This window comes from Microcaecilia unicolor, chromosome 8, assembly GCF_901765095.1.
Source record: "Microcaecilia unicolor chromosome 8, aMicUni1.1, whole genome shotgun sequence".
Classification (NCBI taxonomy): domain Eukaryota; kingdom Metazoa; phylum Chordata; class Amphibia; order Gymnophiona; family Siphonopidae; genus Microcaecilia; species Microcaecilia unicolor.
This window is the reverse complement of record NC_044038.1, coordinates 236,723,065-236,750,237: the sequence shown is the minus strand read 5'-3', so window position 1 is coordinate 236,750,237 and position 27,173 is coordinate 236,723,065. Positions and strand designations below refer to the sequence as shown.

General features: G+C 46.2%; 1 protein-coding gene across 1 annotated transcript in view; it reads left to right on the top strand.

The window, feature by feature from the left end:
• PTPRT (protein tyrosine phosphatase receptor type T) overlaps positions 1 to 27,173 on the top strand; it is a 708,336-nt gene that overhangs the window by 76,713 nt on the left and 604,450 nt on the right. Inside the window, exon 2 of the mRNA XM_030212174.1 lies at positions 20,452 to 20,723. Within this exon, the coding sequence (XP_030068034.1) occupies positions 20,452 to 20,723 (272 nt within the window). The remainder of the gene's footprint in view (positions 1 to 20,451; positions 20,724 to 27,173) is intronic.

Below are 27,173 nucleotides of genomic sequence, written 5' to 3'. Positions count from 1 at the left end.
TCTTTGCAACCGGCGTACAGTGCGTTGCAGTAGTCCAGATGACTTATTATCATTGACTGTACCAGGGTACGGAAGATGTATCTCGGGAAGAAAGGTTTTACTCTTTTAAGTTTCCATTAAATCTAGAGATAGCATAACCCCTCTTTTGCCTAGAATCTTTCCTTATATCAATCCCGGTCTACATCGAGGACCTTTTATTTTTATAACTTAGGAATTGTTTGTTGCTCCTGAAGTTTGATGTGAAAACTAAGGCTTGCAAATTCCCAGACACTGTTCAGTAAGAAAAAAAAAGAAAACTACCACCCTTGGCTCCTTGAAAATTGAACAGCAATTTGAGGATGAACCTGTCCCTTGAGCCACACAAAGCTTCATACGCACCCGACCTTGGCATGAGAGAATGAGAAGAGACTTAGGTGGTAGCAGGTCTTCAGCCGTCATTCATCAGACCCAGAAGCATTCTCATGTAATCTTAATGGAGAAAGTGCTAAGTCGTTAAAAACTCAATTACATCTTGGTTTTTTTTTTTAACTGAAGATGTGAGAAACTAGACTGCTAAAGTGCTGATGTGTAAACACTATGGCTGCCATCTGCTCCCTAGTAGCTGTCTAGCTTAGGATAGGTTATCTGTGCTGCAGACACACTAGTACTAAAAGACATTGTAACATTTAGGAGCAGCCTGAAAGCAAGCCCTGGTTTGATATTGCTATTATCAGTGGTACCAGTGGTGTAGCACAGGGGGCCATGGGGGCCTGGGCCCCCCCAAATTGGCTCTGGGCCCCCCGGTTTAGCTGGTGGGTGTCCCCAACCTCTGCCAGCTAAAGCATTTTTTCAGTCGCTGTGCACGCTCGTTTTAATGTAACTGAGAATGCTCGCGCATTCTCAGTTTCATTAAAAGAGCATGCACAGCGACGGAAAACAGAATAGGGCGCCAGGCAATGCGAGAACAACACGGGACAAACGCTTTAGCTGGCAGGGGTTGGGGACCCCCGCCAGCCAAGGTACCTTTGCAGTGGCAGTGGGGGGGGGGAGCAGTGGCGTAGGAAGGGGGGACGGTGGGGCGGTCCGCCCCAGGTGCACGCCGCTGGGGGGGGGGGGGTGTCGGCTCCACTGGTTCCCTGCTCCCTCTGCCCTGGAACAGGTTACTTCCTGTTCCGGGGCAGAGAGATCAGGGAACCAGCGGAGCTGACGCAGCTCCCAGCGACGTGCACTCGGGGCGGATCGGCGTTCCCGCCCACCCCCGCTTTCGTATGGCAGTAAGAATGTGCGCCGGGGGGGTGCACCGTGCTGCACCCGGGGGGGTGTGCACAGCGGCGACCCGCTCTGTGTGTCAGCCGCCCTCGCTACGGCACTGGGGGGGGAGCAGCAGCAGGGGGCAGAAGTGGCGGCGGGAGGGCGGCGGCGGAGAGGCGGTAGCGGCCGCAGGGGGGACGGAAGTGGCGGCGGGAGGGCAGCGGCAGAGAGGTGGGCCAAAATGTGCCCCCCCCCCCACACACACTTTGGGCTCTGGCCCCTCCCCCTCCCGTCGAGGTCTGGCTATGCCCCTGAGTGGTACGTTAAATATGCACAGGGAATGTGGTTTACATTTCCTGTTATTAAATCTTTCTCTTCCTGTAATGGATTTGTTAGCATTACTCTTCCGTTTCCAGCTGATCTGGTCCCAGCAGGGTTCATTTCTGATCTTTAGTAACTGCCCACCGACAGGGAATTATTAATTAAGAAAACCTGTAGATCAAAGAACTCTAAATTAAGACCAGCTCCTATTCAGGCTGCTTTAATGAGCAAGTGCCCCTGTTACCGAATCAATACCTGTAACAGCAGGATTCCTTTGGCAGTGCCTGGATGTCAGGTGAATTTTTCCTGCCCGTGACTTCCTTTCAATGGGGCATTTTCAATAGCCCTTTTCATTCACTTTGGTTATTCTGGGCTGCTATGAACACTGAAGGGATTAACATTTCCAGCATGCGATTCAGCTCTGTTCCTTGCAGTATAAACAGAGTGAAGTGGCACTAAAGGAAGGAGGTTAAGATTTAAACAAGATTTCTGCTGTGCACTGGTAGAAACAGAAAACATTTGTTTGTAGACACAAAATGAGCTAAAAAAAAGAAAACCTTCACCACTTAGGAAGGAAGTTATCAAAATACATTAAGGGGCAATAACTCAGTGGCGTTCCTGGCCTGGATGGCACCCGGGGCGGAGCGCCGATGCCCACCCCCGGGTGCAGCGCCCCCCCCCCCCCCCCCCGCTAAATGACACCTTGGCCCCCCCCCTCCGGTGAAATGACAACCCCCCGGGTGCACGCCACTGGGGGGGGGGGGGGGTGCCGCGACGCGCTCCTGCTCCGAGTTTGCTAAACTTTGCTTCGCTGCAGCTCCCTCTGCCCCGGAACAGGAAGTAACCTGTTCCGGGGCAGAGGGAGCTGCAGCGAACGAGCGACGAAGTTTAGCGAACTCGGAGCAGGCGCGCGCCGCGGCACCCCCCAGCGGCATGCACCCGGGGCAGACCGCCCCCACTTGGTACGCCACTGCAATAACCAACATTATTTGCCCCTTAACGTGACTTAAATGACACTAATACAGATTAAGTCTCCCTGGGGTACATAGTAATGAGATGCAAAACATGCAAATGCATGTAAATCAACTTACTGCTATGGTGGTTATTTTAGAAGCTCTATTTCTGTTTTGGACATCTGAAAGCCGGCATTTAGATGCTCATATTGCATGGCTGTGGCATATTTATACCAGTGGCGTAGCCAGTATGGGGCCAAGGGGGCCTGGGCCCCATAGCCCTGCCCCTGGACCCCCTTGCTGACGACCCTCTCGACCCCCCTCCCGCCGCCAACCTGCTGTCGCCTACCTTTGCTGGTGGGGGACCCCAACCCCGCCAGCCGAGCCGAGGTCCTCTTCTTCCCAATCCCGCGCAAGGCTTCATTCTAGTCTGACGTCCTGCACATTCTGTTTCTGTGAGTCTGACGTCCTGCACGTACAACGTGCAGGACGTCAGACTAGAACGAAGCCTTGCGCGGGATTGGGAAGAAGAGGACCTCAGCTCGGCTGGTGGGGGTTGGGGTCCCCCGCCAGCAAAGGTAGGCAACGGCGGGTTGGCAGCGGGAGGGGGGGTTGAGAGGGTCGTCAGCAGGGGGGGGTCAAAGTTGGTAGCGGGGGGGGGGGGGGGGTTCGGCAATGGCAGGGGGGCCTAAGTTGGTGGCGGGGGGTTCAACATTGGCGGGGGGGTCGGCAGTGCCGGGGGGGGGCTAAAATGTGCCCCCCTCACCTCAGGCTCTGGACCCCCCTCCCACCAAAATCTGGCTATGCCCCTGATTTATACCAGGTGCATGTGTTGCACCCCCTGTTAGACCTGGCCCTCCCAACCCGCATCTTAAAATCCACTCTGCTGCAGTCTTTACCCGGGCAGTGGTAACAGCACTGGTAGGCTGCTTGTGGCCTGCACTGGTACTTCCTCCCTGAACCGTCCTGCCCCTTTTGATGCAGCTTCCTGTTTTGTGAAGGGCGGGACGGTTCAGGGAGGAAGTCCTGGTGCAGGCCAAAGTGCTGCTGCCACTGCTCGGATGAAGACTGCAATAGAGAGGATATTAAGGTACTGGGGGGGGGGGGCAATGTGGGAGGCGGGGTGGGGGGAGATGCATCCCCTGTAAACAAAACTCCTGGCTATGTTACTGTTGCATAGGCATCTAAATCCTAATTTTATAGAGCCAGGACATGGACTTCTAAAACTGCAGTATGTCTATATGGCAAGAGGGTGTGGTCTCCGGAGAGTTTTGGGCAGGGCTAAGGAGGGGCCAAAAAATAAATGTCCAACTCCAGTTGCAGAAGGGGAAGGGGACATCCATGTCTAAAATACTGGATGTCCATATTTAGACCTTGTACTTGGTGCATCCTTGTTAAAGAAGGGGGGAAAGGGATTGGGACTTATATACCGCCTTTCTGTGGTTTTTCCAACTACATTCAAAGCGGTTTACATATTATATACAGGTTGAGCAGTTCTCCACTGGAATGTTACTTTTGATATGGAGTCTCTCTACATTATGTTCCTGAAAACGAGGCCTTGTCCATCATTGAAAGACAATCTAAACAATATAACTATTAATTTGAGAGTTCTCACTCTGTTTTTCTAATGGAATTTACCATGACTGTAGTCACAAACCCATTCTTTCAACAGATCGAAGGAACAGTGACCACGGCACCCAATGTCGCAAACCTCTAGGTTGCTAGGTTTGAAGATAAAGGGAATGGGACAACTTCCCTATGAGGACAGGCTAAAGCGGCTAGGGCTCTTCAGCTTGGAGAAAAGGCGGCTGAGGGGAAATATGATAGAGGTCTATAAAATAATGAGTGGAGTTGAACGGTTAGATGTGAAGCGTCTGTTCACGCTTTCCAAAAATACTAGGACTAGGGGGCATGCGATGAAGCTACAATGTAGGAAATTTAAAACGAATCGGATAAACTTTTTCTTCACTCAACGTGTAATTAAACTCTGGAATTCGTTGCCAGAGAATGTGGTAAAGGCGGTTAGCTTAACGGAGTTTTAAAAAGGTTTGGATGGCTTCCTAAAGGAAAAATCCATAGACCGTTATTAGATGGACTTTGGGAAAAATCCACTGTTTCTGGGATAAGTAGTATAAAATGTTGGAAACAGGATGCTGGGCTCGATGGACCTTTGGTCTTTCCCAGAATGGCAATACTTATGTACTTATGATAGTTTCCTAAATTGCTATCCATTTCATGTAGAGGTCAGACTTGCAAAAAATATATATTAATGACATTTTCATGTTGAGGTGAGGCGGATTTGCTGAATACGTGGTCTTCTCTTAGTCTAAGCAACTGTGCAATGATGACGGTAATCATCTGGGCTGTCTGTTGCAGAGAAGACCTGAGAGTTCACTGCTTTGGTTTGAAATTAGACTGATAACTCAGATTCTGGTCACGCTTTAATTTGGAACAAAAATACCTCTACTAAAGCAAAAATGTTAGTGTTGCACCAGTGTTGAGGGAATAAATTTAATTTTTGCTCTCTTGCTCTGACTGAACTATAGTTGAACCCCAGGTTAATTATTTGCTGTAGGATGGATTCTTGAGGAAAGCTCATTTGTGCAAATCAGCAAAATCGTATTTTACTGCAAGGATCAGCAGTTTAGGAGGAGGCTCATTCTCTTCTCCTCAAGGATGCTTAGTGTTCCGTGTTGATGTAAAGAACAGACCATTAAAAAACTCCAAACAGCCCAAAACACCGCAGCCAGACTCATCTTTGGCAAAACTAAATTCGAAAGAGCAAAACCGCTAAGAGAGAAACTACACTGGCTACCACTCAAGGAACGAATTGAGTTCAAGATCTGCACAACCGTCCACAAAATCATCCACGCAGACGCCCCTCTTTATATGTTAAACCTAGTGGACCTACCACCTAGAAACACCAAAAGATCGGCCCGCAAATTCCTCAATCTGAACTTCCCCAGCTGCAAAGGAATTAAATACAAACAGTCATACGCTACTACTTTTGAGTACAAAAGCACACAGATCTGGAACGCATTACCCATGGCCCTGAAAAAAATGGACAACCTAACCAGCTTTCGCAAATCTTTGAAGACACATCTCTTCAACAAAGCCTACTAAGGACATCCTCACTAACTATTCCCCAAACTACCCAGATGCATCTAAAACACCTCTCACAACACCTACCTAGCACCTGCATCTAAACTACCTACCTTAGCTTATTATCGACTGTATCTAAGATCATGTAATGACTACATCATAACAACACTCTGTAAGCCACATTGAGCTTGCAAAAAGGTGGGATAATGTGGGGTACAAATGCAATAAGTAATATTAATAATCCCATTTTCCTAACTCTTAGAATTGGAAATATGGGATGTTATAGCACAGATTTAGGGGGTCCTTATACAAAGATGGGCTGAAAAATGGCCTGAGGTAGTGTAGACAACGTGTTTTCGGTGCGCGCAGAATCATTTTTCAGCGCAGCTGTAAAAAATGGCTTTTTAAAATGTTTGCCAAAAATGGATGTTTGGCAAAATGAAAATTGCCGCGCATCCATTTGGGGTCTGAGACCTTACCGCCAGCTATTGACCTACCGGTAAGGTCTCACGTGATAACCGGGTGGTATTGATCAACATGCGTAGAATGCCAATTACCGCCCATGCGCCAGAAAATAAAAATATTTTCCGGCACGCTTAGCGGACATGCATCAAAAATGAAATTACCACAAGGGCCACACGGCAGCCGGGCGGTAACTCAAAATTGAGGCACGTTGAGTACGTGTAGGCGCCTACGCAGCTTAGTAAAAGGGCACCATAAACCTTTCATCTAGTTTCAGTAGCTGTATCAACCTTGGAGAAAGTGGAATCGTTGTAGATTTTGATTGCCTTTTTGTGCCAGATAAGTCCCCTCCTTTACGTATTACCACATGTAACCATACCTATAACTGTTACAGAATATTTTATGTAAATCCTGGGACAAGCTGTTCTCGTGGATACATCCACAGCTGTAAATCACATTTCAACAATTTTGCATTTTAGAACACCATTTCCAAGAGCCACCAGTGAAGAAAAAAATATCAGGTCGCTGGACAATGCGTAGCAAAGTCTTTAAAGCAAGGAGGGATTTGCATATGCTGAAAAGCACTCCTAATTAGAGTGCATCAACCTTGTGGAAAGGAATTGGTTTGGTTATTATATACATACTTATTTATTTATTTATTACATTTATATCCTACATTTCCCCACCTATTTGCAGGCTCAATATGGCTTACAAAGTACCGTAATGGCGTTTGCTGTTTCAGTTGATAATAAATACAAGATTGTGTTGTGGTCAAAAGAGGTAGAAGTGAATCAGAGGTTAGGGGTCAAGGGGAAGGAGGATAGTAAATTGTCCAGTACGATAATTGATTATGTTGTGTTGCTGGGTGTGGGGGTTTATGTTGGATCGGTGGGATATGCTTTTTTGAAGAGGTGGGTTTATTTTTATTTTATTTTTGTTACATTTGTACCCCGTGCTTTCCCACTCATGGCAGGCTCAATGCGGCTTACATGGGGCAATGGAGGGTTAAGTGACTTGCCCCGAGTCACAAGGAGCTGCCTGTGCCTGAAGTGGGAATCCAACTCAGTTCCTCAGTTCCCCAGGATCAAAGTCCACCACCCTAACCACTAGGCCACTCCTCCACTGTTGCTACTATTGGAGATTCTACATGGAATGTTGCTATTCCACTAGCAAATTCCATGTAGAAGTTGGCCCTTTGCATATCACCAATGTGGCCGCGCAGGCTTTTGCTTGTCTGACAGGACGTCAGACTCACAGAAACAGAAGCCTGCGCAGCCTTCTACATGGAATGTTGCTAGTGGAATAGCAACATTCCATGTAGAATCTCCAATAGTATCTATTTTATTTTTGTTACATTTGTATCCTGTGCTTTCCCACTCATGGCAGGCTCAATGCAGCTTACATGGGGCAATGGAGGGTTAAGTGACTTGGCCAGAGTCACAAGGAGCTGCTTGTGCCTGAAGTGGGAATCAAACCCAGTTCCTCAGAACCAAAGTCCACCACCCTAACCACTAGACCACTCCTCCACTGTTGCTACTATTTGAGATTCTACATGGAATGTTGCTATTCCACTAGCAACATTCCATGTAGAAGTCGGCCCTTGCAGATCACCAATGTGGCCGCGAAGGCTTCTGTTTCTGTGAGTCTGAAGTCCTGCACCTACGTGCAGGACGTCAGACTCACAGAAACAGAAGCCTGCGCAGCCTTCTACATGGAATGTTGCTAGTGGAATAGCAACATTCCATGTAGAATCTCCAATAGTAGCAACATTCCATGTAGAATCTCCAATAGTATCTATTTTATTTTTGTTACATTTGTACCCTGCGCTTTCCCACTCATGGCAGGCTGAATGCGGCTTACATGGGGCAATGGAGGGTTAAGTGACTTGCCACGAGTCACAAGGAGCTGCCTGTGCCTGAAGTGGGAATCAAACTCAGTTCCACAGTTCCCCAGGATCAAAGTCCACCACCCTAACCACTAGGCCACTCCTCCACTTTTTAATAATTTCCTGAAGTTTTGGTGGTTATGTATTGTTTTCACTGCATACGGGAGTCCATTCCATAGTTGTGCGCTTATGTAGGAGAAGTTAGATGCATAAGTTGTTTTGTATTTTAGCTTTTTGCAGTTTGGGTAGGTATGATCGTGCTGATCCGAGTTTGTTTCTAGTTGGTAGATCTATGAGGTGTGTCATGCTTCCTGGGACTACGCCGTAGATGATTTTGTGGACCAATGTGCAGATTTTGAAGATGATTCATTTCTTGATTGGGAGCCAGTGCAGCTTTTCTTGAAGGGGTTTAGCGCTTTCGAATCGACATACATGATGGACCTCGTAGATCTACCACCCAGAAATGCTAAGAGATCTTCCCGCACCTTTCTAAACCTAAACTTCCCCAGCTGTAAAGGGCTAAAATACAAACCATTACATGCGACCAGCTTCTCTTATATGAGTACGCAGATATGGAATTCGCTTCCAACTCACCTGAGATCGATCAACGAATTAACTAACTTCCGCAAATCCCTGAAGACTTACCTCTTTAATAAAGCTTACCACGAGAACTCTTAACTAACTACAACACAATACCTACCCAACTTACTCAGAATGTATCTTCTGTACTGTATGCTATTCACTTTGTACCAAAATAATGAAAAATATCATAGAATAATTTTAAAGGAATCAGAGAGTTAGAAGTGGTTTTTATTCTTACCAGCACAGCTTCAGATATCAGTTTGAGAGTCTTGGGAACATATCACATGTACAGAATCTCAGTTGGAAAAATAATATCACAGAATCTAATATCAATAGCTTAGGTAATAATAATAAGCAATCAGACTAATTTGATAAGGAACAGTTGTAAAGAGAACAAAGAAAATGAGAGAGAGAGAGAGATCAGCACATGTTATCTGGAAGTATGGAGAGAGAGAGAGAAACAGAGAGATCACAGGTGTTTCCTGAGACCAGGCTTTCTTAGAGAGAGAGTGTGTGGTAGCCGTGTTAGTCCACTCTTAAGGTTATCAATAGAAATCAAACAAAATAAAACATGGGAAAGAAAATAAGATGATACCTTTTTTATTGGACATAACTTAATACATTTCTTGATTAGCTTTCGAAGGTTGCCCTTCTTCCTCAGATCGGAAATAAGCAAATGTGCTAGCTGACAGTGTATATAAGTGAAAACATTCAAGCATTACTATGACAGTAAAATAGATACCATTGGAGATTCTACATGGAATGTTGCTACTATTGGAGATTCTACATGGAATGGTGCTATTCCACTAGCAACATTCCATGTAGAAGGCTGCGCAGGCGCAGGACGTCAGACTCACAGAAGCAGAAGCCTGCGCGGCCACATTGGTGATCTACAAGGGCCGACTTCTACATGGAATGTTGCTAGTGGAATAGCAACATTCCATGTAGAATCTATAGAAATCAAACAAAATAAAACATGGAAAAGAAAATAAGATGATACCTTTTTTATTGGACATAACTTAATACATTTCTTGATTAGCTTTCGAAGGTTGCCCTTCTTCGTCAGATCGGAAATAAGCAAATGTGCTAGCTGACAGTGTATATAAGTGAAAACATTCAAGCATTACTATGACAGTCTGACAGGGTGGGAGGATGGGGGTGGGTCGGAGGTATGCATGGGGACATCAAAGCATATCATTGATATTCTAACAGGATGGGTGTGGATAGGTGCATAGCTGTATGTCTCTGTTGATCACCCTCCCCTCACCTATCCACACCTATCCTGTTAGAATATCAATGATATGCTTTGATGTCCCCATGCATACCTCCTACCCACCCCCATCCTCCCACCCTGTCAGACTGTCATAGTAATGCTTGAATGTTTTCACTTATATACACTGTCAGCTAGCACATTTGCTTATTTCCGATCTGAGGAAGAAGGGCAACCTTCGAAAGCTAATCAAGAAATGTATTAAGTTATGTCCAATAAAAAAGGTATCATCTTATTTTCTTTTCCATGTTTTATTTTGTTTGATTTCTATAGATTCTACATGGAATGTTGCTATTCCACTAGCAACATTCCATGTAGAAGTCGTCCCTTGTAGATCAGTAATGTGGCCGCGCAGGCTTCTGCTTCTGTGAGTCTGACGTCCTGCACGTACGTGCAGGACGTCAGACTCACAGAAACAGAAGCCTGCGCAGCCTTGTAGATGGAATGTTGCTAGTGGAATAGCAACATTCCATGTAGAATCTCCAATAGTAGCAACATTCCATGTAGAATCTCCAATTGTATCTATTTTACTGTCATAGTAATGCTTGAATGTTTTCACTTATATACACTGTCAGCTAGCACATTTGCTTATTTCCGATCTGAGGAAGAAGGGCAACCTTCGAAAGCTAATCAAGAAATGTATTAAGTTATGTCCAATAAAAAAGGTATCATCTTATTTTCTTTTCCATGTTTTATTTTGTTTGATTTCTATAGATTCTACATGGAATGTTGCTATTCCACTAGCAACATTCCATGTAGAAGTCGGCCCTTGTAGATCACCAATGTGGCCGCACAGGCTTCTGCTTCTGTGAGTCTGACGTCCTGCATGTACGTGCAGGACGTCAGACTCACAGAAACAGAAGCCTGTGCAGGAATGTTGCTAGTGGAATAGCAACATTCCATGTAGAATCTCCAATGGTAGCAACATTCCATGTAGAATCTCCAATGGTTTCTATTTTACTGTCATAGTAATGCTTGAATGTTTTCACTTATATACACTGTCAGCTAGCACATTTGCTTATTTCCGATCTGAGGAAGAAGGGCAACCTTCGAAAGCTAATCAAGAAATGTATTAAGTTATGTCCAATAAAAAAGGTATCATCTTATTTTCTTTTCCATGTTTTATTTTATTTGATTTCTATTGATAACCTTAGAGAGAGAGAGAGAGAGAGAGAGAGAGAGAGAGAGAGAGAGAGAGAGAAATAGCAGGAAATATATCAGTGGTTCTGAAGTGAGATAAAATATAAAGAAAGGAGAGGATAGTTCTGTTATAAAGAAATAGTTCTTACCAGAAGCAATGCAGAAATAAAGAAGGGAAATATATTTCCTGGAGAATAGCCAATTAGCAAGGATGCCCTGAATCAGGACAGAGAAAAGTCTCCTGCAAAATATGGCTAATTCTGAAGATTTCTTTGTGTGCAGGTATTCTTATAGAAAAAGTGATGTCGTCACCTCTCCCCCCTCCTACACCAATGGAAGGTAGCATAGTTGTCCTGCCAACACCCTATTGGTACATTTGACCTTGACCATCTTGTAACTGAAGAAAAGATGTGTATTCCAGATACTGGGCTGCCATAGTAACGAAAGCCAGGGATGTCTGCATTCCTGTCTATGGCTACCAACAGTGACTAGCAGCCAGGTACAGAAAAGACAGAGGGGGGGATGGGAGGCAGTACAGCATAGGTAAAGTAGAACATCTTTTTACACTTCCTACAATTACTTGACCAAACCCTCTGCCTTCACTGACTTCTTTATAACACCAATTGTATTATTTAACCTGGAATGGCGATGCCATAACAGGTCTTTGTACGCCACATTGAGCCTGCAAATAGGTGGGAAAATGTGGGACACAAGGGCAAGAAATAATAAATGATAATAATATATTAGTCTGGCCTGCTGTGTTTTGGGCGGTCTGGAGTTTTATTGTGATTTGTTCTTTACATCCCGCATATACATTAGAGGTCCATTAAGGAACCGGGTTGAGAGGGAGGTTCTATGTATCTTAATATACTCATTCCTTTTATAGGGGTCCATTTTCTAATGCACGTAGGCACCTATGGGTGTCCAACGCGTGTCAATTTAGAACTACCGCCTGGCTACCACAGGCGGTAAATTCTATTTTTGATGTACGTACCAAACGCGCAGCAGAAAATATTTCCATTTTCTACCGTGCGGCGCTAACTGGGCGGTAATCGGCAGTGTACGCACGCTGATGATTACCGTCCTGTTAATGCGCGAGACCTTTACCACTTAGTCAGTGAGCGGTGGTAAGGTCTCAGGCCCAAAATGGATGCTCTTGTTTTTATTTTGCCGCACGTCCATTTTCGGCCACAAAAATAAGGCCTTGTTTGTGAGCGCATTGAAAAATGGACCCGTGCGCGTCTAATACACGCACCTACACCGGCTCAGGTCATTTTTTTTGGCACCCCTTAGTAAAAGGGCGGCATAGTTTTGATGAAAATGGAATTTTTGACTTCTTTAAAACTGAGAAATGCTTCTGCAACACCAGGAAACATTTTTTTTAAACAAATTGGAATATAAGGATAGTTTTATGCCCTCAGGTTTGTTGCAGTTATACGAGAAAATTGAGTGGGAAGTGGACCAATGACTTTAGGACAAAGAGACTGAGATAATATTCACGGAGCAAACTTTATTGTAGACTCGACACAGTACTGTGTTTCGGCCACAGGCCTGCCTCAGGAGTCTTTAACAGAGTCCAAATACTGTTTAATAGGTCTTGGATAATGCACAAAGGAGATTAACAAAGAAATAGCCAATGCTTTTTGGTCTCAAAATGGACTTTAAAGGTCGTGAAGCTCAAAACTAGTGTAACGACAAGTTACCTCTTTCTTTGATAACTTGTCGTTACACTAGTTTTGAGCTTCACGATCTTTAAGGTCCATTTTGAGACCAAAAAGCATTGGATTTTTTTTTTTGTTAATCTCCTTTGTGCATTATCACGTAAGCACATAATCACCGCCATACTGGGAAAAGACCAAGGGTCCATCAAGCCCAGCATCCTGTCTCTGACAGCGGCCAATCCAAGACGGACAACCTATTAAACAGCATTTGCACATTGTTAAAGACTCCCGAGGCAGGCCTGTGGCCGAAACACAGTACTGTGTCGAGTCTACAATAAAGTTTGCTCCGTGAATATCATCTCAGTCTCTTTGTCCTGAAGTCATTGGTCCACTTCCCACTCTATTTTCTCGCATCTTCTCCTCGTGGGATTTAGCGTTCATCCACTCCGTGGAGACTGTACCCCATTTGTTGCAGTTAGAAACATCAAGTGGCAGTCTAAGAGAATTTGCTGTGGTCACTTGTGGTACGGTTAGTACAGATTGACTGGATGGGTTTTAGGTTTCGCTCTCTTCTAGATTCCCCACATTCTAGATCAGTGATGGCGAACCTTTCAGAGACCGAGTGCCCAAGCAGCAACCCAAAATCTAATTATTTATCGCAAAGTGTTATAACCAAAGTGTTTAATAACAGAACTTTAAAAGCATGTGGCATGCTTTTGAATAAGTAATGTGATCTTTGCTGTTGCATGCATGCTGATAACTCCCTTCCCCTCCATCCATGTGCATTTCCTTCCTGTCTTCCCTTCTCTCCCCTCCCCTCCATCCATCCGTCCAGCAACCCTCCTCTCTCCTGCCATCCCCTCCCGCTCCCATCCATGCCCTGCATGTAAATCTTTTCTATTATCTTCGTCGAAGCGGCCGCGTCCTTGAAAGCCCTGCCCGTCTCTAGCCTTCCCTTCGTGGGTTTGTTCTCTCACAGTCAGTCCCACCCTTGCGGAAATGATGTCAGAAGATGGGTAATCAGCGCCGGTGGGGAGGACATGCAAGGGGATGTTGGGTAGGCGGGCCTGAAGGGAAAGTGGCTGGGCCTGGACCCATCCAGGCCCGCCCATGGCTACGCCCCTGGCGACGTCACACATGCCAACAGAGAGGGCTCTGAGTTCCCTCTCTGGCACGTGTGCCATAGGTTCACCATCACTGTTCTAGATAGATTACCTTAGGCAGGGTATTAAAAAATGAATTTAATAGAAAAGAGGAATCTCGTTTTCATATGAAATCTTCCCCACGTATGCTGTTCTTGGTATCAATACACCACATTTTTATGGGTATGATTTCCTTCCACTAAAAATAAATTAGCTTGCACTAACAATTATTTATATCTGTATTTTTAAATAACATTGTTTAGCCATTTTCTAATGAGCAAGTTCCCAAAAGCACAGATTGATAGATAGATAATAGGTAATTATATATTCATATTATAGAAAATCCAATCACCTAACCATGTAACGCAGCTCACTGAAAAAATTCATAAGTGAAAACATTTTTATTGAAAACACAAGGAGGAGAAAGCTTCAATACGTCCAGACCTATTGCATTTGGTTATAACACGGCTTTACTACAATCCTTGGCAAAAAAAACAACCCTCCTGTGAATATCAATAGTCCAATCTGTTTATTTTCTTCCCATTCTTATATTCAAAATGATTAATGCTGATTATAACAACACAATTCGTGCACTTAGGGTTCCTTTTACTAAGGTGCGCTGAAAAAATGGCTTGCAGTAGTGTAAGTGCAGGTTTTGGGCGTGCGCCAATCCATTTTTCAGCGCGCCTGTAAAAAAGGCCTTTTTAAAATTTTTGCTGAAAATGGACGTGCAGCAAAATCAAAAATTACAACCTTACCACCACCCATTGACCTAGCGGTAAAGTCTCATACGGTAACTGGGCGGTAATGACCTACGTGCGCCAAATGCCACTTGGCGCATGTCCAATATGCGTGATAGAAAATAAAAATTATTTTTCATCCGCACGTATCGGACGCGCACCAAAAATGAAATTACCACAAGAGCCATGCGGTAGCCGTGCGGCAACTCCATTTTGGCACACATTGGGTGTGCGTTGACGCTTACTATGATATTTTTTTCAGGCACTTTTTATTTCTTTTTTTTTTTTTTAGAATGTAAACCACCTAGTTGGCAATGAGGGGCATAATCGAAAGGGACGCCCACGTTTTGCTGAGGACGTCCTCGCAAAACATCCCGGTGGAGGGGCGAGGAAACCCGTATTATAAAATCGATAATACGGTCAGGGATGCCCTAATCTTGAAATTTAGGTCGTGCTTAGAGATGGTCATCCCTAGACTTGGTCGTTTTTGATTTTCGGCAATAATGGAAACCAAGGACGCCCATGTCAAAAACGTCCTAATGGAAGCCCTTTGGCCATGGGAGGAGCCAGCATTTGTAGTGCAGGACATGCCAGGACAGCAACCGGGCACCCTAGGGGGCACTGCAGTGGACTTCAGAAATTGCTCCCAGGTGCATAGCTCCCTTACCTTGTGTGCTGAGCCCGCCACCCCCCCAAATCCCCCCACCCACAACTGTACACCACTACCATAGCCCTTAGGGGTGAAGGGAGGCACCTAGATGTGGGTACAGTGGGTTTGTGGTTGGTTTTGGAGGGCTCACATTTACCACCACAAGTGTAACAGGTAGGGGGGGATGGGCCTGGGTCCGCCTGCCTGAAGTGCACTGCACCCACTAAAACTGCTCCAGGGACCTGCATACTGCTGTGATGGACCTGAGTATGACTTTTGAGGCTGGCAGAAAATATTTGTAAAGATGTTTTTTGAGCATGGGAGGGGGTTAGTGACAACTGGGAGAGTAAGGGGAGGTGAGGTGATCCCCGATTCTATCCGGTGGTCATCTGGTCAGTTCGGGCACCTTTTTGAGGCTTGGTCATAACAAAAACAGGACCAGGTAAAGTTGTCCAAGTGCTCGTCAGGGACGCCCTTTTTTTTTCCATTATGGGTTGAGGATGCCCATGTGTTAGGCACGCCCGAGTCCCGCCTTCGCTACGCCTCTGACACGCCCCCTTGAACTTTGGTAATCCCTGCGACGGAAAGCAGTTGGGGGCGCCCAAATCGGCTTTCGATTATGCCAATTTGGGCAACTCTGTGAGAAGGACGCCCATCTACAGATTTGTTTCTAAAGATGGTCGTCCTTCTCTTTCGAAAATGAACCTGAATGCCATAGAGCGGGGTAAAAAGTAAGAAATAAACTTGATAAATGCCAGCTTTTTCACACTTAAAATGTCAATAGCACTTCGAAAATAAGCAGCAATAGTACTCTATGAATATTCCACTGTATATTTACTTATTTATGTACTGGGAATTATTAACCGCCTTTGTGAAGAGATTCACCCAAGTCAAGGTACAGTTCAGCATAAATCTTACAAGTTTGTTAACAACATAACAATAGCAAAATGACCAAGTATAAGCATAAATACAATAAGGGGCCCTTTTACTAAGCCGTGTAGGTGTGTACGCGTGTCTTACGCATGTCAATTTTGAATTACCGCCTGGCTACCATGTGGCCTTGGCGCTAATTTCATTTTTTACATGCATCCACTAAGCGCATACGGTGGTAATCGGCATTGTGTGCGTGTAGACCATGCCCGGTTAAAGCATGAGACTTTACAGCTAAGTCAATGGGTGGCAGCAAGGTCTCAGGCCCAAAATGGACGCGCACCAATTTTTATTTATTTCTTACATTTGTACCCCACATTTTCCCACCTATTTGCAGGCTCAATGTGGCTTACATAGTACCATGAGATGTTAGCCACCTCTGGTGATGATAACAAATACAGAGTGATGTTATTATCGAAAGAGATTATCCAGCTTATAATCGAAAGACAAAAACGCCCAAGTTCCGACCTAAATCGGGAGATGGGCGTTAATCTCACAAAAAAGAATAAAGCGGTATAATCGAAAGCCGAATTTGGACGCTTTCAACTGCACTCCGTCGCGGATGCGGACAAAGTTGACGGGGGCGTATCGAAGGCGTGTCGAAGGCGGAACTGGGGCGTATTTATCGGGCGAACAGAGATGGGCGCCCTTCGCCGATAATGGAACAGTTTTGAGCTAGAATTTAGGACACTTTTCCTGGACCCTGTTTTTTGACGAATAAGGCCCCCAAAAGTGCCCTAAATGACCAGATGACCCCCAGAGGGAGTCGGGGATGACCTCCCCTGACTCCCCCAGTGGTCACTAACCCCCTCCCACCACAACAAATGATGTTTCACAACTTTTTACTTTCACCCTCAAATGTCATACCCTCCTCCCAAGCAGCAGTATGCAGGTCCCTGGAGCAGTTGTTAGGGGGTGCAGTGGACGTCAGGCAGGTGGACCCAGGCCCATCCCCCCCCTACCTGTTACAATTGTGCTGCTTAATGCTACTAGTCGTCCAACCCCCCCAAACCCACTGTACCCACATGTAGGTGCCCCCCTTCACCCCTTAGGGCTATAGTAATGGTGTAGACTTGTGGGCAGTGGGTTTTGAGGGGGATTTGGGGGGCTCAACACACAAGGGAAGGGTGCTATGCACCTGGGAGCTCTTTGACCTTTTTTTTTGTTTTTGTAAAAGTGCCCCCTAGGGTGCCCGGTTGGTGTCCTGGCATGTGAGGGGGACCAGTGCACTACGACTCCTGGCCCCTCCCACGAACAAATGCCTTGGATTTATTCGTTTTTGAGCTGGGCGATTTCATTTTCCATTATCGCTGAAAAGCAAAAACGCCCAGCTCACACCTTGACGAATAAAACATGGGCGTCTTTTTCTTTTAAAAAATACGATCCGCCCCGCCCCTTCACGGACCCGTTCTCGGAGATAAACGCCCATGGAGATGGGCGTTTCTGGTCGATTATGCCCCTCTATATGTTACAACATTAGGAGAATCATAGAGAAGAAGGAGTTATTTAGCGTTCATTAAGGGCTTTGTTTTCGTGGTGTTGCTGGGTTCAGGCACTTAAGTTGGGTCAGTGGGTTATGCCTTTTTGAACAGGTTGGTGTTTAGTGATTTCCAGAAGTTAAGATGGTTATTTTATTTTGCCGCACTTCCGTTTTTGACCATAAAAAAGGCCTTTTTTGCAGGCGCGCTGAAAAATGAACCTGCGTTCATCCACTACACATGTCTACACCAGTGCAGGCCATTTTTTGGCGTACCTTAGTAAAAGGACCCCTCAACGAGGTGAACTTGGAAGTCATAATAAGACTAACATGAAACAGTATCAGAAATCTACCAGTTTAAGAGCACTGTAGGATAATCATATAACAGAAACATGATAAATGTCCGTACTATACAAAGAATACCATAATAGACAGCATGAAAGGACATTCAGGTAACAAAGATATAATACGATGACAGCATAATACCAATGAGACACCTAATAAGCAGAAATTACAACATTCAAATAACATAGATATCTACTATAATAAAACTCACCCTCAACGTTCTGAGGACACTGACGTCAGTGAAGCCAAGCCCTGACTTCCTTCAAAAAGGTTCGAAGGTTCGTGGTGGTGAAGCCACCAAAATCGCTCCGGGCCCCGCCCTCGAGGGAGGAGCAATGGCAGAACAACCAAGGGGTTGGCAGGGAGGGAGGGAGGCAGGGAGGCGGGGGGGTGGGAAATCGCTCCAGGCCCCGCCCTTGAAGGCGGAGCAATGGCAGAACAACGAAGGGGTTGGCAGGGAGGCGGGGGGTGGGAAATCGCTCCGCGCCCCGCCCTCAAGGGCGGAGCAATGGCAGAACAACGAAGGGGTTGGCCAGGGAGGGAGGCAGGGAGGTGGGGGGGGTGGGAAATCGCTCCAGGCCCCGCCCTCGAGGGCAGAGCAATGGCAGAACAACGAAGGGGTTGGCAGGGAGGGAGGAAGGGAGGTGGGGGGGTGGGAAATCGCTCCGGGCCCCGCCCTCGAGGGCAGAGCAATGGCAGAACAACGAAGGGGTTGGCCAGGGAGGGAGGCAGGGAGGTGGGGGGGGGTGGGAAATTGCTCCGGGCCCCGCCCTCAAGGGCGGAGCAATGGCAGAACAACGAAGGGGTTGGCAGGGAGGCGGGGGGTGGGAAATTGCTCCGGGCCCCGCCCTCAAGGGCGGAGCAATGGCAGAACAACGAAGGGGTTGGCAGGGAGGCGGGGGGTGGGAAATCGCTCCGGGCCCCGCCCTCAAGGGCGGAGCAATGGCAGAACAACGAAGGGGTTGGCAGGGAGGGAGGCAGGGAGGCGGGGGGGGGTGGGAAATCGCTCCAGGCCCCGCCCTCGAGGGCGGAGCAATGGCAGAACAACGAAGGGGTTGGCAGGGAGGGAGGCAGGGAGGCGGGGGGGTGGGAAATCGCTCCAGGCCCCGCCCTCGAGGGCGGAGCAATGGCAGAACAACGAAGGGGTTGGCAGGGAGGGAGGCAGGGAGGCGGGGGGGTGGGAAATCGCTCCAGGCCCCGCCCTCGAGGGTGGAGCAATGGCAGAACAACGAAGGGGTTGGCAGGGAGGGAGGCAGGGAGGCGGGGAATGGGAAATCGCTCCGTGCCCCGCCCTCAAGGGCGGAGCAATGGCAGAACAACGAAGGGGTTGGCAGGGAGGGAGGCAGGGAGGCGGGGGTGGGAAATCGCTCCGGGCCCCGCCCTCAAGGGCGGAGCAATGGCAGAACAACGAAGGGGTTGGCCAGGGAGGGAGGCAGGGAGGTGGGGGGGGGTGGGAAATCGCTCCGGGCCCCGCCCTCGAGGGCAGAGCAATGGCAGAACAACGAAGGGGTTGGCAGGGAGGGAGGCAGGGAGGTGGGGGGGTGGGAAATCGCTCCGGGCCCCGCCCTTGAAGGCGGAGCAATGGCAGAACAACGAAGGGGTTGGCAGGGAGGCGGGGGGTGGGAAATCGCTCCGCGCCCCGCCCTCAAGGGCGGAGCAATGGCAGAACAACGAAGGGGTTGGCAGGGAGGCGGGGGGTGGGAAATCGCTCCGGGCCCCGCCCTCAAGGGCGGAGCAATGGCAGAACAATGAAGGGGTTGGCAGGGAGGGAGGCAGGGAGGCGGGGGGGTGGGAAATCGCTCCAGGCCCCGCCCTCGAGGGCGGAGCAATGGCAGAACAACGAAGGGGTTGGCAGGGAGGGAGGCAGGGAGGCGGGGGGTGGGAAATCGCTCCGGGCCCCGCCCTCGAGGGCGGGGCAATGGCAGAACAACGAAGGGGTTGGCAGGGAGGGAGGCAGGGAGGCGGGGGGTGGGAAATCGCTCCGGGCCCCGCCCTCGAGGGCGGAGCAATGGCAGAACAACGAAGGGGTTGGCCAGGGAGGGAGGCAGGGAGGTGGGGGGGTGGGAAATCGCTCCGGGCCCCGCCCTCGAGGGCAGAGCAATGGCAGAACAACGAAGGGGTTGGCAGGGAGGGAGGCAGGGAGGTGGGGGGGTGGAAAATCGCTCCGGGCCCCGCCCTCGAGGGCAGAGCAATGGCAGAACAATGAAGGGGTTGGCAGGGAGGGAGGCAGGGAGGCGGGGGGGGGGAAATCGCTCCGGGCCCCGCCCTCACATCTGACATCATGACGTTGGGGGCGGAGCAATGGCAGAACAACAAAGGGGTTGGCCAGGGAGAGAGAGAGGGGGTGTTGGCGACGAAAACCTTGCTAGTGCCCGTTTCATTTGCTCTGAAACGGGCCTCTTTTACTAGTAATACAATAATATAATGTAATGTAGCATTATGGGGGCAATAGATAGACATATAGATATCATGTCTTGTGTTTCAATAGCCTTTATTTTTTCTGTTCCGTTTCTCTCTTCTATTGCTATTTATTATACCTCTTTCTTTTCCCTTTAATTCCAGGGTCCTTCATGATGGTAAATAGTTCAGGACGGGCATCTGGACAGAAGGCTCACTTGCTCCTACCGGTACTGAAAGAAAATGACACACACTGCATCGATTTCCACTATTACCTATCAAGCCGAGATCGGTCCAACCCTGGCTCACTGAATGTCTTTGTGAAAGTGAACGGTGGACCACAGGGGAATCCCATCTGGAATGTGTCAGGAGTTATTACGGAAGGATGGGTTAAGGCTGAGCTCGCTATCAGCACTTTCTGGCCAAACTTTTATCAGGTATCGAGATGCCCTGGAGTCCATATATCTCGTTGCTTAGTCACAACAAACTGAGGGGCCCTTTTACTAAGCCGTGTAAGTGTCTGCGTGCGCCAAACACTCGCCAATTTGGAGTTACCACCCAGCTACCATGTGGCTCTTGCAGTAATTTCATTTTTGGCGTGCGTCCGATACGTGTGTCTGAAAAATAATTTTGATTTTCTGGCATTTGGCACAAGTAGGTCATTACCGTCTGGTTAACGTATGAGACCTTATCACTAAGTCAATGGCTAACGGTAAGGTTTCAGACCCAAAATGGACGCGCAACAATTTTTATTTTGCCGCACGTCCATTTTTGGTAAAAATTTTAAAAAGGCATTTTTTTGCAGGCTCGCTGAAAAATGGATCTGTGTGCACCCAAAACACACGCCTATAACACCGCAGGCCATTTTTCAGCACACCTTAGTAAAAGGACCCCTGATTCTTTTATGGATTAGGAACTGAACACTTACCGTTATAGATTAATGTTCAAAATACATCACGTGCTATCATAGAAGTTCACAACAGGACAATATGGCAATCCAGGTCAACTGAAGTGGCTGATTGAACTAGGATTTGGCTAGGAACTAGGTCAGTCTGAGAAGCTGGACTTTGAAGCAGAGTTATACAGTGGCGTAGCCACAGGTGGGCCTGGGAGGGCCAGGGCCCACCCATTTAGGGCACAGGCCCACCCAACAGTAGCACACGTTTAGCGCTAGCTGGTGGGGATCTCAAGCTCTACCAGCTGAAGACTTCCCCCTGATGGTAACGAAAACACTATTCTCCACAATACTGGCACCTGAGCATGCTCATTTTTCAGCACATGCCTGCTGCAGACTGCCAAGGTGGAAAGAAGTGTTTTCCCACCAGCTGAGATATTTTTTGGTGGTGGTTGGGAGGGGGGGGGGGAGAACACTTGGTGCCCACCCACGTCTTGCCTAGGCCCACCCAAAATCTGTTGTCTGGCTACGCCCCTGGAGTTATAATTCCTGTAGCTGACCCAGTGAAGGAGTTAGATCTCTGGATTTCAGTAGACCATAATTCTAAGGCGCTCATCCCCTTAATGGGTCAGTGTGTGTTCTGGGATGGAATTTCTCCAACTTCCACCACCTTCCACCACCCCTGAATAGTAATTGGAGACTAGATCTATTCCACTTGGCAAATGTAAGTAAAAAAAAAAAAAAAGACAAAATATAACATTCCTTTCTCTTACAGTAAAGACTGAATTCTGTTTATGGCGCTGAAAAATTAGCGTCAAACACTATTCTATAAATGACGCTCAGATTTTTAAATCATTTGCTTTTCTCACGTAGAGTGAGTTTTTTTGCGTTTGATTATGTTTTCTCCTTTGCTTCTCACAAGAACCAATGATAATAATGGACTCCTAAGCTGATAGTGGTTTTATCAATACGATTATATTTTCCCTATCTGGAGCTTTGAGGTTCCTATTTATATAATTGGTCACTATAGATTTCTTTATCGGATTCTCTACTAAACCACTGGGGAGACACCCAAATTCTCAATTTTCAAACTTCTGTGAATGCTCAGATTTGGGTGTCATTTATAGAATAGCATTTGGGACCGGGATCTGCACCCAATTTTGGACATGAGGATTTACACCAACTGAAACCTGGTGTAAATTCTTGTGCTTAAATTAGATGCGAACCTCTCTTATTCTATAACACTGCACTCAACCTCCAGGAATGCCTCTGATTCACCCATCCCCCTCCCATGGCCACGCCCCCTTTTGGATCCACACATAAAATTTACACGCAGATCCTTGATGCCTAAAAAAACACACACATAAATTTAAAAGAATGCCAATTAGCACTGATAATTATTAGTGCCTTATTATTGGTGATAATTAGTTTATTTATCAACTAAATTGCATGTGCAAATCGAGTGTGTGTCCATATTTACACGTGCAATTTTGAGCACCATATATAGAATTAGGGTGTAAATTCCTAATAATTGTTTTACTAATGTAATTATTCTCCTGCATATTATCATGCTTCAAAACAGCTGAAAAGCCCTTCACTTTACATTTTTATTTAAACTTGATATACTGAGCAGTTTACAACAGTAACAATAAGTACATAAGTACATAGGTACATAAGTAATGCCACACTGGGAAAAGACCAAGGGTCCATCGAGCCCAGCATCCTGTCCACGACAGCGGCCAATCCAGGCCAAGGGCACCTGGCGAGCTTCCCAAACGTACAAACATTCTATACATGTTATTCCTGGAATTGTGGATTTTTCCCAAGTCCATTTAGTAGTGGTTTATGGACTTGTTCTTTAGGAAACCGTCTAACCCCTTTTTAAACTCTGCCAAGCTAACTGCCTTCACCACATTCTCTGGCAACGAATTCCAGAGTTTAATTACGCGTTGGGTGAAGAAACATTTTCTCCGATTTGTTTTAAATTTACTACACTGTAGTTTCATCGCATGCCCCCTAGTCCTAGTATTTTTGGAAAGCGTGAACAGACGCTTCACATCCACCTGTTCCACTCCACTCATTATTTTATATACCTCTATCATGTCTCCCCTCAGCCGTCTCTTCTCCAAGCTGAATAGCCCTAGCCTCCTTAATCTTTCTTCATAGAGAAGTCGTCCCATCCCCGCTATCATTTTAGTCACCCTTCGCTGCACCTTTTCCAATTCTACTATATCTTTGATATATAAATTTGATAGAATTAAAAGGAAAAGATACAAAAAGTTACATCATTCAATTATAATAGAGAAAAAAATATAGACTAACAAAAGATTAAAAGAGTATTCTCATCAAATTGTTTCAGAACCAGATGACATCTCTTACCCAACAGTTGTATAACGGATCTATTAATCAAATGCAGTTTGAAAAAGGAATTTTTTTGAGACCTTGTTTGAATTTTATCATGGATGTCTCTTATCGTAAATAAATCACAGGCATTAACTTAGGAACACAGTTCAAGGGTTCCAACCTAGTGACGTGCCTTCCAGGATCTTCAGCTACCAGATGCACCAACTAAATTCTGAAAGTGATCCGAGAAGAGAGTGGGGCTTCCAATATTGATGTTGTAATTTGCCTGGGGACAAATGACCTGGCCAAAAATAGCAAATTTACAGCACAGAGAGCATTCCAGAAGCATGGGGAGGGACTGAAATCTTTGGTTTGGACTGTGACTTTTTCTGAATTAATTCTCAGGTGGGGGAAGGGAGAAGAAAGACTAGGCAAAACAGTGGAGTTCAATAAGTGGCTTGAGTCTTGGTGTAAAGAAGAAGGTTTTAGTCACATAGGGGCGTGGGATAATACGTGGAAAAATAACAGGCTATACCATAATGACGAGCTACATCTTTCGGTGACGGGGAAAAAGGATGCTTGGGGAGAAATTCAGACAGTATGTTTCTAGACATTTAAACTAGAAGGCGGGGGTGACAAAAGGAAACGAGAGAATTCGAAAAGTCACCCCCAGAATAAACTTGATGGCAGAGGGAAAGGTCATCTAAATACAGAAAACCACCTAAATTCTCTACGCAGATGGAAAGAAATGAGCACAAATGCTCGCAGTCTAGGTAAAAAGGTTCAAGACTTGCAAGCCCTATGTTTGAATATTGTTGCTATTACAGAGACGTGATTCTATGATTCCCATGAATGGGATGTGACTATACCGGGCTATAATCTTTTAAGAAAGGACAGAGGACTTGCCGACCTGAACATGTATACCTTGGAGGAAAGGAGAAACAGGGGTGACATGATACAGACGTTCAAATATTTGAAAGGTATTAATCCACATACGAACCTTTTCCGGAGACGGGAAGGTGGTAGAACTAGAGGACATGAATTGAGGTTGAAGGGGAGCAGACTCAGGAGTAATGTCAGGACGTATTTTTTCATGGAGAGGGTGGTGGATACGTGGAATGCCCTCCTGCGGGAGGTGGTGGAGATGAAAACGGTAATGGAATTCAAACATGCGTGGGATAAACACAAAGGAATCCTGTTTAGAAGGAATGGATCTATGGAATCTTAGCGGACATTGGGTGGCGATGCCGGTATTTGGAGAATCAAACCGGTGCATGACGGACTTCTACGATCTGTGCCCTTAGAAAGGCAGGGACAAATCAAACTCGAATATACATATAAAGTATTACATACCATGTAAAATGAGTTTATCTTGTTGGGAAGACTGGATGAACCGTTCGGGTCCTTATCTGCCGTCATTTACTATGTTACTATGATATTCTAGGAAAGTATTCCATAATGTTGGAGCTGTCACTGCAAAAATGAATTGCCTTGTAAACCAATAAGAAGGAACCATCAATAAACTTTTGATAGCTAGTAACTCTAGTTCAATGATTTTCAAATCTGTCCAGGGGGACCACCAGCCAATTGGGTTTTCAGGATATCCCTAATGAATATGCATGAGAGAGATTTGCATATAATAGAAATGGCAGACATGCAAGTCTCTCATACATTTTCATTACATTAATATCAAACTAATTTATTTACCACTTAATTTACTTATTACAAAATATTAACTAAACTTTTCTTCATACAAACACATCAAATCTCACATATTTATCTCCAACAAACCCACCGATTCATCCAGCCCAACCACAGTTAGTTCTCCTTATAATGTCCAAAGTCACAAATGATCAAATCGATCAAACAAAGTTCATAGGATGAAAAACGCAACGTTCCAATATGTACTATCAGAGCATGCAAATTGAAGATACCAATCCTTCCACTGTTAAATCCGATGTTAAACTTTATCCAATATCCATTATACATTATACATAAGTAGAGGAGTGTGGTAGCCGTGTTAGTCCACTCTTAAGGTTATCAATAGAAATCAAACAAAATAAAACATGGAAAAGAAAATAAGATGATACCTTTTTTATTGGACATAACTTAATACATTTCTTGATTAGCTTTCGAAGGTCGCCCTTCTTCCTCAGATCAGAAATAAGCAAATGTGCTAGCTGACAGTGTATATACAGTGGGGGAAATAAGTATTTGATCCCTTGCTGATTTTGTAAGTTTGCCCACTGACAAAGACATGAGCAGCCCATAATTGAAGGGTAGGTTATTGGTAACAGTGAGAAATAGCACATCACAAATTAAATCCGGAAAATCACATTTTGGAAAGTATATGAATTTATTTGCATTCTGCAGAGGGAAATAAGTATTTAATCCCTCTGGCAAACAAGACCTAATACTTGGTGGCAAAACCCTTGTTGGCAAGCACAGCGGTCAGACGTCTTCTGTAGTTGATGATGAGGTTTGCACACATGTCAGGAGGAATTTTGGTCCACTCCTCTTTGCAGATCATCTCTAAATCATTAAGAGTTCTGGGCTGTCGCTTGGCAACTCGCAGCTTCAGCTCCCTCCATAAGTTTTCAATGGGATTAAGGTCTGGTGACTGGCTAGGCCACTCCATGACCCTAATGTGCTTCTTCCTGAGCCACTCCTTTTGTTGCCTTGGCTGTATGTTTTGGGTCATTGTCGTGCTGGAAGACCCAGCCACGACCCATTTTTAAGGCCCTGGCGGAGGGAAGGAGGTTGTCACTCAGAATTGTACGGTACATGGCCCCATCCATTCTCCCATTGATGCGGTGAAGTAGTCCTGTGCCCTTAGCAGAGAAACACCCCCAAAACATAACATTTCCACCTCCATGCTTGACAGTGGGGACGGTGTTCTTTGGGTCATAGGCAGCATTTCTCTTCCTCCAAACACGGCGAGTTGAGTTCATGCCAAAGAGCTCAATTTTTGTCTCATCTGACCACAGCACCTTCTCCCAATCACTCTCGGCATCATCCAGGTGTTCACTGGCAAACTTCAGACGGGCCGTCACATGTGCCTTCCGGAGCAGGGGGACCTTGCGGGCACTGCAGGATTGCAATCCGTTATGTCGTAATGTGTTACCAATGGTTTTCGTGGTGACAGTGGTCCCAGCTGCCTTGAGATCATTGACAAGTTCCCCCCTTGTAGTTGTAGGCTGATTTCTAACCTTCCTCATGATCAAGGATACCCCACGAGGTGAGATTTTGCGTGGAGCCCCAGATCTTTGTCGATTGACAGTCATTTTGTACTTCTTCCATTTTCTTACTATGGCACCAACAGTTGTCTCCTTCTCGCCCAGCGTCTTACTGATGGTTTTGTAGCCCATTCCAGCCTTGTGCAGGTGTATGATCTTGTCCCTGACATCCTTAGACAGCTCCTTGCTCTTGGCCATTTGTAGAGGTTAGAGTCTGACTGATTCACTGAGTCTGTGGACAGGTGTCTTTCATACAGGTGACCATTGCCGACAGCTGTCTGTCATGCAGGTAACGAGTTGATTTGGAGCATCTACCTGGTCTGTAGGGGCCAGATCTCTTACTGGTTGGTGGGGGATCAAATACTTATTTCCCTCTGCAGAATGCAAATAAATTCATATACTTTCCACAATGT